The sequence below is a fragment of the Sciurus vulgaris genome, assembly GCF_902686455.1.
Source record: "Sciurus vulgaris genome assembly, chromosome: 18".
NCBI classification, from domain to species: domain Eukaryota; kingdom Metazoa; phylum Chordata; class Mammalia; order Rodentia; family Sciuridae; genus Sciurus; species Sciurus vulgaris.
Window position 1 is genome coordinate 11750594 of NC_136479.1, and position 15991 is coordinate 11766584.

The 15991-nt window shown below is 46.0% G+C and overlaps 1 protein-coding gene across 2 annotated transcripts in view; it reads left to right on the forward strand.

Annotated features, from left to right (window-relative positions):
- Positions 1-575: 575 nt before the first annotated feature.
- Positions 576-15991, forward strand: part of BMERB1 (bMERB domain containing 1) — a 93864-nt gene continuing 78448 nt past the window's right edge. Inside the window, exon 1 of one of the 2 annotated variants that reach the window (XM_079120598.1) lies at positions 576-856. In XM_079120598.1, coding sequence (XP_078976724.1) covers positions 751-856 — 106 coding nt within the window. In that variant the 5' untranslated portion in view covers positions 576-750. The remainder of the gene's footprint in view (positions 857-15991) is intronic. The other variant, XM_079120597.1, reaches the window with a different exon arrangement.

A 15991-nucleotide genomic window follows, 5' to 3' on the forward strand; every position in this document is an offset into this window, starting at 1 on the left:
TAAATAGTACTGATTTTTTATCAGTCTAGCTTTTACTTAATGTTTTCATAACCTGTAAGATAAACCTGTGGGTTTCTGGCAGATAAAAACCCAGGTTTCAAACAGCTTTGTTATCCTGTGTCCAAAATGTTTCCATCTATTTCTCTTTCAAGTCCATGCAAATACAGACACAAGCATCCACTTGTCCCAATTCATATTCAAATTATGCACACGAATGCAAAAAACGGACTTCCACGAAAACCCACAGAACCCACAGATCTAGGTCCACACTCACGCTTGCCCCTACTCTCCACAAAGATGGATCCATCGCCCACAGTTAGAGACAGGCTCACCAATCCCACTCAAAACCCAGCATCCCACTGACAGATCGCAAGCCACCCACAGTGCCAGACCCAAGCAGAGCATCACCACCCGCTCCAGAATGGGCAGGGGCCTCCTTCTTCCTTCCTTTGGGTTGGTTTTATTTTAGTTGTTTTTGTTGTTCTTCTTAGAGTTTATCGTCTGTCCCTCTTTCTCCCTACCCTGCCCCCAAGCTTTCCCCTCTTAAGCCTCCATTGCGCATGTGCTCTGCATCCCTCCCCCTCCTGGGTACCAGTCGGCGCTCCCGGGCGCTGGCGGCGGAAGAGATGGAGCCGCGTCACGAGCGCCCGGCCCCTTAAAAGGCTGCTGGCTGGAGCCTCCTCCCTCCCTGCAGCCCGCGGCGGGGATGGAGTAAAGGGGGACCTGTCGACCTGCCCGCGGGGACCAGCGATGGAGTTAAAGCAATCTTTATCCACCCATCTGGAAGCTGAGAAGCCTCTGAGGCGCTATGGGGCGGTGGAGGAGACAGCATGGAAAGCGGAGGGACTGGGGAGAAGTGAGTACCAGGGCAAGGGTGCTGGGCATCCGTGAGTCGGAGCCCGTGGTCGCCGGGAGCGGGTAGCAGGCAGGGAGTGGACCCAGGGAAGCGCCCCCCAGGAGGCACCCCCAGTAGCTCGGCTTTCAGCGCAGGGGTATGCGCAGCGCCGCGCCGCGCTCTCCTGGCGAACAAAAGCGGGGATCCTTCAGACTGGGCTTCGTCGGGAGCTTGGGAAACCGCCTGGCCGCTAAGCCAGGAGCCTGGGGTGGACTTGGAGGTCCCGGATCCATCAGCTTGCCTCTCGCCCTGGGAAGGGAGTTCTTTCCCGCAGCCGAGGAGGATCCTTTCTCCGCCCAGGATGCGTCAGGGCGCTGGGATGCACTAGGGCGCTGGAGCCATAGGGCCATCCTGGAAAGCGCCCACGTCCCTGGAGAGGGGGGGAGTGTCCGCTGGGTTTCTGCTTGCTTTCACTGGCGCCAGGTTCCTGGCACACCTGAAATCCCCAGCATTTCTTCCTCTGACTTCTCCTGTGTCGGAGAGGAGGGGCGAAGGGTCAAGGGGAGGCTAACTGATCACACCTTCTCCTTTCTCCCTGGATTCAATTACAGTCTCTGGTTTGGGTACAGCCCTAGAAGGTGGTTCTGAAACAGTACTGTTGCATTCACTGGTTCTCTCTCTCTGGTGTTTTTTGGTGTCAGCAACATTTCCAAATTCACGAAGGATTTTTTTCTTCTAATTAATGGTACCCAATAGTTGAAACTCCTGCTCTCCATGTGTAGGAGCAGCCTCAGGGGTTCCAGGGTTACCCGCTCTCCCTACAAGCTCCAAGGCGGGGGCTGGGACTTCCCAGTGTCCCCTATTCTGGATAGGCTTGCCCGAGCCCCGGTGCCTCCTGCCAGGCTGGGAAAGGCCCTCTAGCCTTCTCTCGGACCTTGCAGCTTCCCGCCGTGGCTCTGGGTGGCTCTGGGTAACTGTGCTCAGCGCTCTGCCCCAGCACCAATCGAAGTTATGTTGGACTGAAGTATTGTCTATGTGCTCTTCTCCTGTCTTTACCTGGGTGACAATCATGTGTGTGTATTTTTTCTATATCTGTAATTACAATTTAAGAAAAATCTTCCTAGGATGGCTCAGCTGTGTTCTGATGGGTTCAAGTTGAAATCACAATCAAATGTCTTAGTTCCTCGCCTGCTATGATGGATACACAATGCTTCAAACCTCTTTCCTCTTCTTCTCGTTTTTGTACCTTATCCTTCCTCCTTCTGTTTCATCCTTTCCAAACCCTTTGGTTTCGGGGCTTTGGTGCAACCTCAGGGGTGATGGTGTCTGTTTCTCACAGGTTCAAAATGTTGTCGACAATGGCTGCTTTTTTTTTTTCTCCTAGAGGATCATGTCCTAAGAACTTTAAATGCATCATCTCATTTAATCTCCACAACAACCTCTTGGGGCATCATGCCTTGCCCTGGCATAGAGGGAAACGCTGGGGCTTGTTAGCTGACATGACCGTTGCTAGCAGAACCAGGGTTCGGACTCAGACTTGTTGGACCCCAGACTTTCAGCGTGAAGGTTTATCGCTTTTGCATTTTCAGGATCCTTCCTAAGTCGGTTGAAACAGTTCCAAAACATGGCCAGTGATTTTATATGTAGCAGCCCTGTGAGTCTCTGCAGCTCACAGTGACCTGGAAAGAATGCTGGGTCCAGGCAGAGTAGAATCCCTGTTTTGAATCCTGGTGCTGCCCCTGGCTGACAGTGGTGACTTCAGGCACAATTCGAAGCCTCACTCTGCCTGTTTTCTGAAAATGGAGATCATACTTAGGGCTTTATGTGAATGTTAGATGAGATAGTATTTGTAGGGTTCAGGGGAAGTGCTTGGTTGCTTCCTTTACTACTATATCTGTGGAAAAAACTTGCCTTTGTTCTTAGCAAGAAATTACATAAAACAAAAACCTGGAACAACAGCAGTGTGGGTCAGTTCTCTAATCTCTCTTTTATTGCCTTTTATTTTCTAACCATTTTATTAGGAAAAATTTCATGCACACAGGAACATTACAGCAAGCACCCGATATATGTCATTTCAGCCCCTGAAATTTTTTTTTTGCTTCAAAAATTTCATAGGCTGCAAACTCTTAAAAGTCCGGCCCCAAAGACTTCCTCTTCTCTTTTTGTTTCAAACCATCAAGGACTCTGAGATTTGTTTCTTGGCCCAGTCTGAGACCCCAGTTTCTGATCTACTTTTGCATGGATTCCCAAATCATCTGTTTTTTCTCCTTTTCACTTATTTAAGTTTGAAATCTTCTTAAAGCACTCAGCCAGAGTCCCACTTTTGAATCTTGCACCTGTTATGTGTTGGCTCTGGGCTCTTGTCTACAACCAGACATATTTTGATTCAAGTGGCAACTTTGGAAGACTCAATTCCCAGGGGATCTATGAATCCCTTCCATAACATCTGGGAACCTCCATTTATTTATTAATGATGTGTGAAAACTAGTACTATTGATTCTATGGCATAGCCATTGCTGAGCCAATGTGGTCCCTAGAGAACAGAAAAGGCTCTGTTTAAAAAAAAAAAAAAAAGTCCTGCTTTGTCTGACTTCCACACATGTTTAAGTGTTTAATGCTGAACATTGAATATGCATAAGTGAAAAAGAGTGGAAAAAGAAAGAAAGATGGCAAAACTGGTTGCTTTTAGTTGAAGTTGTATTGGCTGCTGCCTTTCATGTCAATTCTAGTTTTTAAAAGATACACGATGTTCTATTAGGGTAGTAGCGCAGAATGGGAGCGGTGAAGTCAGGCGAAATGAGTTCAGAGCAGCTCGTAGCTTTGTCACTGTGAGGCTCTCCACGTGTTGCTCCACCTGTAAAATGGGATCATAACAGTAACGGGCATTTGGAAGAGTGAATGATAATGTACTCAGCACGTGAGCACAGTGCGAGGACACGAAGCGCTCAGTGAACAATGGGTGATGGTCATAGTAAAAGGTTCAAGTTCATCGGAAATACCCAAGGGCAAGGGGAAGGAGGACCATCAACCCCAATCCCACTTATTCACTCAGTGAACAGGTATCGAGGGCCTTCAAAATGCCAGGCAGGACATCACTGGACGGCACCCAACAGTATTTTGCAGAGATTATTCCGAGGTTAACCGGCATAGCTTTTCACGGCTTCCCTTTATTGGCAGATTCTGGTTATCGATTGTCTCGACTCTGCCTTCCTCATGGGGATACGCGGGGAAAGGTTTTTGAACCCCCGAAAACTATCTATTATTTTTTGTTTGAGACAGATTCTAAGAAATGGCTCCCATCCACCTTTGATAACACTTTCTGATAGCAATGAGGCTTAAAAAAAAAAAAAAAAAAAAAAAACAGAGTTGGAAAATGTCTAGTGACATTTCAGTGTGGTGAGATATATAAAAAGAAAAGCTTTCAACCAAGTGTCATTAATTGAGGGAGACCAAAAGACAAGGTGTCTTTTGGAAAAAAAAAAAAAAAAAAAAAAAAAAAAACCACAGGGCTTTAAAAAAAAAAAAAACACAGTTATCTACGTGTCATTTCTTCATCGATTTGAATGTGCCCTAAAGAATGATCGAGATCTGGGTCAGGAGATGTGGGGGAGAGGGCCGCCCAGTGGGGAGAGAATGCCTCCAGAGGGAGGCAATGGCATCGATATGAATATCGAGGCAGAAATAAATGCACTGTGAGAAGGAGATTGAAATAGAGTGGGAGACCCAGGAGGCAATCTTTCCCTAAGCCTGAGGGAGATGACTGGTATTTAAAAGTCCAAGGATGTGTGCTGAGTAGCAAGTAGATCATTAAGCGGGCTAATGGTTCAGATTTAATAAACAGTGTGAAGACTGAAATAATGTGAATGGCTGGTGATGATCTATAGAAAAGATTCTTGGGGAAGGTTTTGTATTATTTTCATCTGTTTGATTAAATAATTCATTTTATTATTTTGTTTTAACATTATTCCTTTTTTCTTATTATAAAAGTCACATAGGCCGGGCTAGGGGTACAGCTCAGTGGGAGAGCACTTGCCCAGCGTGCTTGAAGTCCCAAGTTGAATCCCCAGCATAGCAAAAACAAAACAAAACAAAATGAAGCAAAACAAAAAAAAAAAAAGTACTATAAAACACTCAAGTTCACCTGATATATAAAAAATGTGAACTGGGTGTGGTGGCACATACCTGTAAACCCAGCGGCTCGGGAGGCTGAGGCAGGAGGATCGAGAGTTCAAAGCCAGCCTCAGCAAAAGCAAGGTGCTAAGCAACCCAGTGAGACCCTGTCTCTAAATAAAATACAAAATAGGGCTGGGGACGTGGCTCAGTGGTCGAGTGCCTGAGTTCAATCCCCAGTATTCCCCCCAACATGTGAAAGATGACCGTGATCATTACTCCCATTTACACATTGAGCTGAGTAGGTATTGAGTACCTTCAAAATGACAGGCAGGTTCTAAGGGCTGTGAATACGGCATTGCAAAAGGCAAAGTCCCTACCACCTGGGAAATCAGGACATGGGTCGTGAGTGAGGCAAATAAATAGAGTTCGGATCATGATGTGCTTCATGGGAATTTTGAGGGAAGGGATATTTCCCATCTGATGGTCAGGAAATGCTTCTCTAAGGATGTGACATTTTGCCATGTACACTGGACGAATCCAGGCTATGAATGCAAAGGCTCTTGGTGTGTTAGAACAAGAGACAGAGGGCCAGGGTGGCTGGGACCTAGTGAGTTAGGGAGAGAGTGAAGATCATTTGGAGAGGAGCCAGATGAGGCAGAGCCTGTACGTCGTGTTTTAAAACAAACAAAAAAGAAAGAGTTTGGACTTTATTATCATTGCTGGAGCATCTTGAGCAGGGTTTTGTTTTAAAAGGTCATGTTGCCTACAAGGTGGAGATTAAGATCTTTGAGGGTCACTTGATGTAATGGCTGGTTCCTACGTGTCAATTCCATCGTGGATAAGTGTGGTCATTTCCTTGAGTGTGAGGCGTGTGAAAAGGGCTAGGGATGTCATGAACTGGCCTCTGGGAGACCAAACACTGGGATAAGAATTAGAAGATGTTCTGGGCACGGTGGCACACACCTGTAATCCTAGTGACTGGGGAGGCTGAGGCAGGAGGATTGCAAGTTCGAGGTCATCCTCGGCAACTTAGCAAAGCTCTGTCTCAAAATAAAAAATAAAAAGGACTGGGAATGTGACTTCATGGTTAACTGATCTTGGGTTCAATCCCTGGTATGAAGAAAGAAAAGAGAGAGAGAGAGGGAGAGAGAGAGAGGGAGAGAGAGAGAGGGAGAGAGAGAATTAGATGTTACAGTCTCTGCACCATATCTGGGTAGTTAACCAATTCTGTTAATTATTACAGGTACTGTAAGAGCAGGAAGGAGAAGATTTGAACATGAGAGTGTTAAGTATATATTTGAACAAACCCAAATAGTTTTATTTCTTTGTGTTTGTTCATAACTCTGATTTTTATAAGCGTTTCCTTCTTATGTGTTAATGATGGAAAGATCAGTTGTGCCCATTCTTGGTCCCTGATTAGTTATAAATTCTTATTAATCATAATAGCAGTCCATGCGTTTTAGCTGTGCACTTGACCTCACCAGAGTCTCCAGCCATCCTATGACACAGGCGGTTTGTTACTCCCGCTTTGCACCTGGGGGAACTGAGGTTTGGGAGGTTAAGACACTTGCTGCAGGTCACGAGGTTTGTAAATGGCAGAGCTGGGCCTTATTCGAGGCCCCTGTGACTCCAGATGTCCTCTCAGGGTGGGTCATTCTGGGCATGGTGCAGGTACGGCAGGGTCAGAGATGAAGGGAGACCCAGACTCCACCCTCAAGAAGCATTCGGATTGGAGGGGGGTGCAGCTCACAATACTGATGGGAAGTTCCAGAGGGAGATGGGAAGGGACTGGTTCTTACTGGGGGTCCCTGGCCAGCAGCTCAGAGGAGCGGTGCTCGCATTGGGCCCGGAGAGAGGTGGAGAGAAGAGAAGGGCATCTCAGGTGAGCTGCCGGCATGAGGCAGGCGGGTGGAGGCGCCAAAGGCCAGAGTCCACGTGGACACCAGGGTTTTGCTTTGCTGTTTCTTTTCCTCGTGGCTTAGTGAGATCTGGGTCTGCTGGCTTTCGTGGGAGTGGCTGGTGACTCACCTGCCTGGGTGAACACCTGGGTTGGAGGCCAGTGCAGGTAGAGGGTCTCCTTTGGTGCAGCCTTTCAGAGCACCTCTCAAGAGTCCCCCAGAGAGGCCCAGCATCAGGTCCACTAGTTCCTTCGCTGTGTACTCGCTGAACGGGCTTGAGCACTACCGTGTGCTACCTTCAGGGGTTCAGAGACAGACAAGGCCCAGACCCCTCCCTAAGGAGTTTTTTGTCTGGGTTCCAGTCAGTCCTCCCTCTGCTGTGATCTTGGGCAGTGTACCTAACTTCCCTAAACCTCAGTGACCCCATCTGCAAAATGGGCACAGTCCCCTGAGGATGTTAATGCCTGGAGACTGACTTACATCACGGGATAGCACTGATGCTAACAGTGTTGAGGGTCAGCTCAGTTTAGCTGACAATGTTCGTTAAGAAAGGGCTTCTACACTGGGTGGAAGGAGCTGGTGGTCAAGGTCTGAGTAAGAGGAGGCCCTGTCTTTGAACAATGGTGTCTACAGAGGGTCTATAAAATCCAAGGTGCAAAATGCCTACTGTGGATAGCATGAATTATTCTGCTCATTTAAAATTCCCAAACAGGTATGGCATTCATTCTTCTATTAATCCTTCCATGTACTCCATACATATTTATTGACAGCCCCCCCGCCCCCCTTTTTTTCTGTGGTGCTGGGGATTGAACCCAGGGCCTTGTACATGCAAGGCAAGCACTCTACCAAATGAGCTACGTCCCCAGCCCCTGACAGCCCCTTCTATGCCAGGTGTGGTGCTGAGCTTCCGAGAGTACAATAATACTTCGAGTAGGGTATGCATTTTTCCTAGCTTCAGGTGATTTTTTTTTTTTTTTTTTTGCAGGGGGGCGGACCTGGAGATTGAACCCAGTGACACTTAACCACTGAGCCACATCTCCAACCCTTTTTATTTTGAGACAGGGTCTTGTTAAGTTGCTTAAAGCCTTGCTCAGTTGCTGAGGCTGGTTTTGAACTTGCGATCCTCCTGCCTCAGCCTCCCAAGCTGCTGGGATGACAGGCGTGTGCCACCATGCCTGGCACTTCAGGTGATTTTAAGGTCTATTCCAGTAATGTAAATCAAATGCCCCAAAGGGCGATGTTATCTCTCTTAGTCTTCTTGAAACATGATCCAGGACACTTTGCCTTCTTAGCTAAATGTCCTCAAGAGATTAATTCAGTAGTTTTGCTGACAGGTGAGTTTTTGCTAGCCTTTGAGGCGATGAATCTTAATAGGGTCAAATCAAGTTTTATGGGCTAAATCGAGTGCAATCGTTTGCTTGTATCTTGGGGTGGGTGCTGTGCCCACAGAGACCTGGAGCATACTGTTCATTACTGGAGGCTGGACACCCTCCAGTACACATCACATTTGAAGCATTTAGAAGCTTCCCATTCAATGGACAGTTGCTGTCTTGGATGACTGATAATCCACAGAGTGCAAATGATTTAATTTTGTTTTATATACCTTCACAATCAGAGAAGAAAAAAACTTAGCCAGAGTCTTGGTTGAACGGAATTGCTTGCCTTTCTGGTTTACATGTTTTGTTCCTGATGGTACAGTTAGAAGAGCATCCTCCCTTTGAAGGAAAGATACAAGATTTTCAGACCAGATATAAAATAACCGAAATAGATACCACTGTCAGGGACCCTCGGCACATGGAAGGTGTTCAGAGGCAGATGGGCTGGGCTAGGCATGTTCTATGTGGCCCATCTCCTTGATTCTTAGATACCAGCACAGGGGAGGAGCACTGTTCATAGTCAACTATGTGTTGGAACCATAAACAAACAAACAAATAAACCACAGTTAATAGACTGGTCTATTTAAAAGGTGTTCTAATTTCGGGCAGAGAACAGGCTCACTTGAGACAGTACCAGTGGTACCATGATCTTTGCCATCTTTTTTGGAAAGCAATCAGATAGCATCTCTCTCTCTCTCTCTCTCTCTCTCTCTCTCTCTCTCTCTCTCTCTCACCAGGGATTGAACCCAAGGGGCACTTAACCACATTCCCAACCCTTTTAAAAAATATTTCATTAGAGACAGGATCTCACTGAGTTGGTGAGGGCTTCTCTAAGTTGTGGAGGCCGGGTTTGAACTTGTGATCCTCCTGCCTCAGCCTCCCAAGTCACTGGAATTACAGGTGTGCGCCACCATGCCCCGCTCAGATAACATCTCTTAAAATTTAAAATGCTTGTATACTTTTACTCAGCAATCTCACTCCTGTGACTTTACCCTTTATTAAAAGGTGAAAGATTCATATGATCTGAAGAAAAAGAGAGTCTACAGAGTGTAGGCCTCTATCCATAGGAAAACACCTGTGTGCAAAGGCCTGTGTGCACAATAAGCTAGACACCAAGAGCTCTTTGAAGAATGGCCAAGTAAGTTATTGCCCATCCACTGTGAGATGATATGCAGCTATTAGAGAGGAATGAATTAGCTTGGGGACGTAGCTCAGTGGTAGAGCCCTTGACCCACATGGGCAAGGCCGTTCAATGCCCAACTCCACCTTAAAAACAAAAAACAGAGCAGTAGTTGTCTTGGAGGATCATTGAGGGAGAAAAATGAGACCCAGGAAATAAATGTAATAGGATCTCATTTTTGCGAGGCAAGCTTCTTGCTCTCTGTCTTTCTCTCTGTCTTCCGTCTGGGAGTGCTGGAGACCTGCTGTCCACTGCGGCAGGATCCATCCATCTTCATCCTCTCTAAATAGACAGTGAAGCGCCCCTGGAGCACATCCTGGTGGTTAAAACCAGTGCACAGGACATCCTAACGAGCAGCCAGCTGGGGCCCCAGTGGCTGGGCTGGATTCCAGGAGGAGAGAGGCCCCTTTTCCTAGGGCTCAGAGCTGTTGTTTACGGGACTTTGTTATTTCTCAAATGCTCACCCAGAGGTGGGCCGAGGTTAGCTTCATTTGTCTTCTCTACTGAGATTTAAAATAAAATTTAAAAAATTGAGATACCATATCCATAACACAAAATTAACACTTAACTGTTTGCAAGTGTACAATTTACTAGTATTTAGTGCATTCACAATGCTGTACGACTATTACCTCTGTCTAGTTCCAGAAACTTCTTCAGCCCAAAAGGAAACTCAGCACCCATTAAGCAGTCCCCATAGGAGAGAAACAAGTTCCTTTTCTTCATCCACTGCTAGGTTCATGGCTGAGATCCCTCTGACAAAACACAGATTAACAAAAGAAAAGCAAAACAGATCTATTCAATACGGGTTGAATATTCCTTGTTCAATATATTTGGGATCGGATATATCTCAGATTTTGGATTTTTTTTTTTTCAGATTTGGAATATTTGCAGATAACATAATGAGATATCTTGGGGAGGGGACCCAAGTCTAAATGCCACATTTATTTTTGATATATACCTTATACACACAGCCTGAAGGCAATTGATTATCATATTTTTGGTGCACCTGCATTTTGACTGTGACCCATCACGGGAGGTTAGATGTGGAAATTCCCATGTGCTACATCATGTTGGTGCCAGGAGATTTCGGGTTTTGGAGCATTTGAGATTTTGGATGGTACGGGAACCTTTGGAAGTGAAAACCCAGAGAAATAGGGCAATGTCCATATTCATATGGACAGATGGGCAGAAGGGTGGGGCACTAACAGGGATGACGTAACCGGAGTAACCTGGGAGGAACTTAGCAAGACCTGGTAGTGCAGATTCTTGGCATCCCTGTGTGACACTCCTTCCCTTTGGGCATAGGGCAAGACAACTGTCCCATGAGGGTTTTTAGGGGAGAACAGCATGAATCCTATCCTGCTGTTTTCTCAAAAGCCAAGGTGCCCTCTTTTGGGGTAGCGTGTCCTGGACCCCAAGCCCTAGGAAACCATTGCTTTCCATCTCTGGATTTGCCTACTCAGGATATTTTATATATATGAAATTCATAGACATGCAACCTCTGTGTCTCGAAAACATTTAGCATAATGTTTTCGAGGTGCCTCGGTGTTGTAGAGCATGTCCGTACCTCCTTCCTTCTTCTGACTAAATGATATTCCTTTTATGAATAGACCACATTTTGTTTATCCACGCTCTTGGGGATGGGCAGTTGGATTTTTCCTACCTCTGGGCCTTTGTGAGTAATGCTGCTCTAAATATTGGTGGGTAAGGACTTGTTTGAGTTTTTGTTGTTGTGTGTTTTGGGGTGCTGGGGATGGGTCCAGGCCTCCCTAATGCTAAGTGCACATTCTACCACTGAGCTGCACCCAGCTCCTGAGTGCTTGCTTTTGGGTTTATACCCAGGAGTGCAATTGCTGGTCATATGGTAATTCTATATTTAACTTTTTGAGAAAGACACAGTGATTTTTGACTTCTACATCTTCTGGCAATTTTCCCTTTTCCTGACCCTTTTATCCTTCCTGTCTTCCCTGAAAGTTTATAATTTTGAGTATATAGAGAGATGGTGTGGGAAGATGATCTTTTGTGGTTCATTAAAAAAATACATGAATTCTTCAGTAGGGATCAGGCTACCTGGGTTCAAAGCCCACCTCTCCCACTTACTGACTGGTTGATCTTGGGCAAGTTATGTAACCTCTCTGTCTTTCATTTATCCCTCTGTATTGATCATTGAAATTCCCACTTCTCAGAGGTGCATTGGGGAGTGTGGTAAGGTGTATCTGATGCTGAGCACCATGCCTAGTGGGTGGTAAACCATGAAAATATGTTAGCAACAGCAGTTATCAACAACGGCTGGCAATGAGGTACGTTAGTCAGTCAGGCTGCGTAAGGAAGGCTCCTAGACTGGGAGGCTTAAGCAACAGACATTTATTTCTCACGGTTCTGGAGGCTGGAAGTCCAAGGTGCTGGCACAGGAGATTTCATTCTGAGGCTTCTTTGGTTGGAGAAGGTGGGGTTCTCACTATGTGCTCACCGTGCGGCCTCTCGTGCGCACGTAGAGGGCGAGAGAGAACAAACTCTGCTGTCTTCTTATAAGAACACCAGTCCTATCAGATGTGCTTATGACCTCATTCAAGCTTAGTGTCCTCCTTAGATGTCCTGTCTGTGAACACAGTCACACGGGATGAGTGCTTCAACAGATGAATTTAGATGGGGAACGCAGCTTCGTCCATAGCAAAAGCCTTTGTTTTTTAACTTAATTTTTGGTGCTTGGGCAAACCACGGAACCTGGAGCTTCGAGTATGACAGGCAAGTGCTGTGTCACTGAGCTACCACCTCAGCCCAGCAACGGGCTTCTTACTGGGACCGGAAGAGGCATTTTAACATCATGGTGTCTTGGAGCTAGAAGGAAATCTGGGGTTCATCTTATCCAAGGACTCTCAAGCTCTGCACTGTTGGCCTTGCATTTGGGGATGGACAGGTCTCTGTTGTGGGCAGGTGTCCTGTGCTCCTTAGGGTGTTTAGCAGCATCTGTCCTCTGCCCACTAGATGCCAATTGCACCCCACCCCCGCCTGGGTCTGACAACCAAAACTGTCTTCCAGACACTGCCAAATATTCCCTAGAGGGGCAGAACGCCCCTGTCGCGAGTCATCGATCAAGTCTAACATCTTTTTTGATGCACATTCATGAGGGTTTTGTTTTGTTTTATTCCCCAGTGCTGGGCCTCCAACCCAGAGCCTCGTGTGTGCTAAGCAACCACTGACGCTGTGATCTATGCCCCCAGCCCTTAGTCCTCCAGCTTTGGATGTGGGTACTTTCTAATCCAAAGAACGTCCCTGCCCCTTCTCTTCATCTCTGTTCCCAGGTCTCTGCTCTCCTGTCCTGCAGCCGTCTTACTGTTTTCTGTTCACACACACAAGGCCCCGCCAATCAAAACCGTTGGATGTGCTCAGGATGAATTCCAGAGAAACACAGCTATGAGCTTCCTGGAGCGTGAAGAAAACTCCCCATGCAAAATGAATTCCATTCTCCTCCAGGCATTCTTGCCCAGGAAGTCCCCTGCTTATTACATACTGAAGTGACAGAGAAATTGTCACTTTCACTTAGAACACAGAAAAATGCTCCAGGTGGGTGACTGGAAACACCCTCCTCTCAACAGCCCTCTAAGGAGGGGGCCTGAGTCACCCAGAGAACACCGACTCCAGGGTTTCTCTGGAACATTATCCATTTCTAGGAACCGACTGGTTCCTCTTTTTTATCTCCACTTCCAGAGTGCACAGGAAACAATGGAAGGGACCAGCAGAGGAAAGCACCCCCGGTGACGAATGACATCTCAATTTTTGCAAACTGAAATGAGCATTTCTTTTTATCTGCAGCGCTGGGGATCAAACCCAGGACCCTGGGTATTGCTAGGCAAGTGTCCTACCACTGAGCAACATCCCCAGCCCCTGAAATTAGCATTTCTTCTGATGAAATGGGGGCCGAGAAAGAATGCATGGTTCCTTAATGTTCTTGGATGGATTCTTCATTGTGGAGGGGTATTGAGAGGGCGCAGGCGTGCCCTGAGAGTCAGGAGCATCCCCCTCCAGGAGGACGGTGTGTGTATACATATCTGTCTGCATTTATCTCAATCGCTTCTCTAGGGGACAGAGTAAAAATGGCTCCTGTTGGGATGATCTGTCGACGTGGGATTCCTGTGTCTGTCTGCACAGAGAATCCCCTGAGTCACTTTTAATACAATTAATCCATTTCTCCACCTCCCTATTTTTAATGGATTAGAAACTCCCAACCCAGAGGAAAGATGATTTTCCCAAGGGCTAGGCAGAGGCAGAAATCAACTCGAACCCATTTGTCTTACACAGTCAAAAAAAAAAAAGTTATAGGGCCAGGGATACAGCTCAGTCGGTAGAGGGCTTGCCTCGCATGCACAAGGCCCTGGGTTCGATCCCCAGCACCACAAAAATAAATAAATAAATAAATAAAAAGGGCTGTGGGGGCTGGGCTGTGGCTCAGTGGTAGAGCGCGTGCTTGCCTAACATGTGTGAGGCCCTGGGTTCGATTCTTAGCACTGCATATAAAAAAATAAATAAAGGTCCATCGACAACTAAAAAAAAAAAAAAAAGTTATGCTGAAAACAAACAAACAAACTCCCTCCTAATAAAGGATTTTCTGTACCCAACCATGATGGCCACCTCCTGAAGTTCTCAGTAAAATAAACAATTAAATCTGAGATTACACATTTAATTGTCATCACTCCTGGAAAAAACAGTTTAACCCCGGTATCCTGTTGTCCTAGGCAAAGATGCTTTTCCGAATACAGAAGGTACTGACGCAATTGTTATGATGATTTGAAATGATTGTTCAAAGTGTTGTCACTGAAAGATGCATAACCTGTATTTGGTGGACCAGCCTCCTTTAATTTAGCTCCTTTTCTGAAAAACTAAACAAAACAAAACAAAACAAAACCACCAAAAACCAATAAACTGCATTTAGAAAAGGTTATTATCTAGGGCTTGGGTTGTGACTCAGTGGTAGAGCGCTCACCTAGCTTGTGTGAGGCACTGGGTTCAATCCTCAGCACCACATAAAAATAAATAAATAAAATAAAGGTAATGTGTCCATCTCAGCTAAAAACGTTTTTTTAAAAAAAAAGATTAAAAGAAGATAATTATCCATTAGATAATGCATTTCCAGAAACAGCCTGCTATATGACCATGGCCAGTTGCAAGAGAAATTCACTTATAGTTGTGTAGGCCAGGGGACAGGAGACAAAGGCATATTTGGGGATATGTGTCAGATCAGGTTTCTGTCACTGTGACAAAATACCTGAGATAAAAAACTTAAAGAAATAAAGTCTTATTTAGACACAAGGTTTCAGAAGTTTCAATCCATTGCTTTTGGGATTATGGTGAGGCAGAACATCATGGCGGAAGCTCAGTGGAGCAAAGCTTCATCTACTGGTGACCAAGAAGCAGAGGGAGGAAGAAGAAAGAGGAAGGGGTGGGGTCCCAAAGCCCCCTTCAAGGTCACGCCCCCACAGTGTAACTTCCTTCCACTGGGCTCCACCTCTTAAAGGTTCCACCACCTCCCAATAGAGATGCAGCTGTCAACAAAGCCTTTAACTCAGGAGCCTCTGAGGGGCATTTTCCAGATCCAAACTACAGCATAAGGAAACAAACAAACAAACAAACAAAACCTAATATCTTCCTACATTATTAGGAAAAGACAATTTTCAGAAAAAGGTAAAATTCTGTCACAAAGATAAAAAAACGTACTAAAGAGTGCATTCTATTCAATCGGGAGAACCGCGTAGGTGTTCTAACTGGTACAAAAGAGTCCAAAGAACAGACTGATAGACCAGGAACAGTAAAATGAAGGTGGAAAGGAAGGCCCCATGGACTTTTCCATGAGGAAGAGGGAAGCTGATGGGACTTCGGGAGACAGGACAGAATTTGCATGTGGGGAGGAGTTGCTTTGTGATGCTATCATTTCCCTACTAGGTTCAGAGTTGTGAAATAGCTCAAAGACAATGCACGACTCAGATACCCTGAACAGGTGACCTCTACATCCTGCACCCACAGAAGCATGCGTTTTTACCAATTACCTGCAAGCTCTCCTGAAGAGGAGGCCTTGAGGATTCAGGTCCTTAATTCACGACATTTTTCGGGCACTGGTTTTCAGGAGAGAGCCATCCTTTAGGGCATTAAGATGATTTCCCATGAAACCGGTGCTCTGAATGTCGGTGCTGGAAAACCGGAATCCAGGGCGCTCGCTGACAGATGATTGAGAATTGGCTCAATGACTGATGCAGATGTTTGCTCTTGATTCCAAACGTCTGAGGTTTTATCAACATTTTAAAAGCTTCAACCAGCTGTTAGTCTTGATTCAAACTGAGGATGTTCTTCCTCCAGCATTGACTGGTTACTCACTTAGCTGTCTGTGAACTAAAAATATCCACTACATATATATATATTTTAAGCTTAGGGTCATTGCCAGGTCATCCTGTGGCTGGCAACCACCAACCTGCTGGGTGGACTGATCTTCCTTTCAAAGAAGAGGCCATTAACAGGGGGACAGGTGCACAGTAGGAACTCAGGACGCATTTTCTGAATTGCATGGAGGTCTTCCATTCCTAAGCAATGGAGGAATGTG